This window comes from Procambarus clarkii, chromosome 25 (genome assembly GCF_040958095.1).
Source record: "Procambarus clarkii isolate CNS0578487 chromosome 25, FALCON_Pclarkii_2.0, whole genome shotgun sequence".
Taxonomy (NCBI): Eukaryota; Metazoa; Arthropoda; class Malacostraca; order Decapoda; family Cambaridae; genus Procambarus; species Procambarus clarkii.
Genome location: NC_091174.1, coordinates 36,482,122 through 36,485,452, shown reverse-complemented (window position 1 = coordinate 36,485,452; position 3,331 = coordinate 36,482,122). Strand labels below are relative to the sequence as shown.

General features: G+C 44.8%; 1 protein-coding gene across 1 annotated transcript; it reads left to right on the top strand.

Annotated features, from left to right (window-relative positions):
* Positions 1 to 205: 205 nt before the first annotated feature.
* On the top strand, positions 206 to 3,114 carry LOC138368562 (nucleolar protein dao-5-like). Its single transcript, XM_069331086.1, has 2 exons — positions 206 to 326; positions 1,373 to 3,114. The coding sequence occupies exons 1-2, from the start codon at positions 206 to 208 to the stop codon at positions 3,112 to 3,114; spliced, it is 1,863 nt and encodes a 620-aa protein (XP_069187187.1).
* Positions 3,115 to 3,331: the final 217 nt, after the last annotated feature.

Genomic DNA, 3,331 nt, shown 5'->3' with positions numbered 1-3,331 from the left:
TCAGCTCACGAGTGTATTTATAACTCTGAATAGCACTACTTTATTTAATATTGCTTGCGCTTTTCCACACAACTGCGCAAAATTATATTATACGACGCTACAAGCTTTAGGTTTCGATAATGCCCACACGCTATCCTATGGCGCATTTGTTAACGGTGGCACTATACTGGCTTTCAATTTACAGCCCGAAACTATAAAGGACGCAATGCCCCTGGAAGTGTCTGGTAACCTGAGAATTAGTCTAGAATTTAAAATGCCTGTGGTGGGAAATAAAGTCATTTTGCTTTATGGCGGCACCACTGGCATCCTGAAAATTAATGCGGAACGTAGAATAGTTTGTGATACGAGAGCGTAAAAAGCTATGAATTGTCTTGAAATTAACGAAGCGCTGAATGGGGTGTTGGGTCGGGAGGTGAATATCTGGGATGTTATCTCGCCAATGATGCAAGAAAAATTTTGAAAAAGATCTATAACCATCCTGTGGTATTTATAATTAATACACTAGATGCAGAATCTGCAGATACAATGGGTCATTGGGTTACATTTTGTATAGCCAAAGCAATGACTAAGACAGAAATTGTCATTCTTGATAGTTTTGGAAACCCGAGAATTGAAACGTATTCGAAATATTTTAAGGTTATATTGAATAGCTTTGAAAAATATGATTTGCACATATTCAATGACAGAATACAGCAGTTGGAAACTTATTTCTGCGGGAACTATGCCTTATACTTCACCTACTATTTATCCCATCTAGGGGTGGGAAAAGCGCTTCGGAAATTTGCGCAGGATTTTAAATATGAACAACACAGCAAAAATGATGCTTTGGTTGTGAAATTTACATATGATAACCTGAATATGCCACTCTGTCAAACAACATTTTGCCTGGGAGATGATTCCCAGGATGCGTGCTATAACCTGTGTGAGCAGGTGACCTAGCTTGCCTGAGGGGATGGGGTGTGGCGGGGGGTGAGGGAGGGGGTAGAGGTTTTAGGGGTATATATAAGCCCACTCCTAAGGCCCATTGAGGCCCATTGACTTAACTTGTCCACCGACGAACGCCCTTGGTTCTGGTCATCATTAGAAGCCCACAAGCGAAGTTTTTGAAAATGGAATTTGCCCGTGGTGAGTTTTATTATTATTATTATTATTATTATTATTTTATTTTTTTTTTTTATTATTTTTATTTTTATTTATTTTTTTTTAACATAACTCTGATATAGGTGAGAACGTGTGTGTGTGTGTGTGTGTGTGTGTGTGTGTGTGTGTGTGTGTGTGTGTGTGTGTGTGTGTGTGTGTGTGTGTTTTTTATGTTTCTTGTTTGTGAATATAAAATTTTATTAATGTTTTTTTTTTTTTTTTTTTTTTGCAGAATTGTTGAACGGTTGCTCAAAAATTGAGGTGACTGGTGGGATCAATTTCAACTTTGGGACTGCTCTCATCCTGCCAGCTGGGGTGACGCCCCATGATGTAGCGGATATATTGAAGAGTAGTGGTGGTGCCAATGTTCTGCCGATGTGTCAAGCCCCCAAAACTTCATCAACTTCGCCTACGACCTCGCCTACGACCTCGCCTACGACCTCGCCTGAGACTACGGAGATGCCAGGGCCAGTGCCAGATGTCGTTGTGGCCACTATGCACCCCAAGCCTACGGTGCCCATGCCCCCGCCTGAGACGCGGCCGGTGCCAGAGCCCCGCCCCGCGGCCCGCCTTGTTGTTGACTCTATGGATTCACGGGTGCCGACCCAGGCGGGGCCAGGACCATTCCCAATAACGGCAACAACAACAACAAAAGAGCCCATAGCTAAGAAGGCGAAGAGTGGAGAGATGGCTCTGAAAACGAAGGCAACAACAACAACAACAACAGAGCCCATAGCTAAGAAGGCGAAGAGTGGAGAGATGGCTCTGAAAACGAAGGCAACAACAACAACAACAACAACAGAGCCCATAGCTAAGAAGGCGAAGAGTGGAGAGATGGCTCTGAAAACGAAGGCAACAACAACAACAGAGCCCATAGCTAAGAAGGCGAAGAGTGGAGAGATGGCTCTGAAAACGAAGGCAACAACAACAACAACAACAACAGAGCCCATAGCTAAGAAGGCGAAGAGTGGAGAGATGGCTCTGAAAACGAAGGCAACAACAACAACAACAACAACAGAGCCCATAGCTAAGAAGGCGAAGAGTGGAGAGATGGCTCTGAAAACGAAGGCAACAACAACAACAACAACAACAGAGCCCATAGCTAAGAAGGCGAAGAGTGGAGAGATGGCTCTGAAAACGAAGGCAACAACAACAACAACAACAACAGAGCCCATAGCTAAGAAGGCGAAGAGTGGAGAGATGGCTCTGAAAACGAAGGCAACAACAACAACAACAACAACAACAGAGTCCAAAGCTAAGAAGGCGGCGAAGAGTGGAGAGATAGCTCTAAAAACGAAAGCTTCGACAGCGCCTTTGATGAAGGACATTGCAAAGCCAACAAGTCGCCCTGTACAAGATTGTCAAATAACCTGGGAACAGCCTGCACAGGGGCCCGCACCGGGGCCTTGTCGGGCTAGGCTATCTACGCGAGGCCAACGCAAGAGGACGACGACGACGACCCCATATGATAAGAAGTCGAGCAACCGCGAGGCTTCCCCCCAACCATCCACCTCGGGATATGTACCTCCAACAAGACGCCCTAACCCGCCTCCCCCAGCGACCCGCCAGCGGGAGGCAGTTACCCACATTAGCGAGAGTGAAGACGAGGAAGCCCGACAGACCCCCCAGAAATTAGCGACGGTGTGCCGCGTAACCCCTATGGCACCTAAGACACAAGAGCTGAACACGGGGGACATATTGTCTTCGCAGACCTTAAACGCCGCGGTCGAACTGTTTAGTGAAAATCAATCGTTAGCCATGGAAGAGTTGGGCCTGGCTACGATTGACATGTTCACTTCACAGTTCGAGCCGGTGGAGGGATTCGATGAAGAGGTCTCGGACCTCTTCGAGTGTGGCCAGAGAAAATTCTATGAGCCAGACTATGTAGAGCCCACTCCGACCATGGACTTGTTCACGCCGACCATGCACGAAGCAGCTTTATTGTCCTCGGGCGTCATGCGAAAACTTAATTAAATGAATGTATTGCAGTGTCATGTATATATATATATTGTAGTTATGTGTATTGTAGGTTTTATTTGTTCAATAAAAAAGAACTAACGATGAAAATAAATAATGTTTTTAATTTACCGGTGGGGGGAATATCTATAATACTGAATGAATGAATGAATTATGTCTTTTCTGATGTTTGCTCTTTCCTATGAAAAAACAAAAACAAAACAAATATTTGATA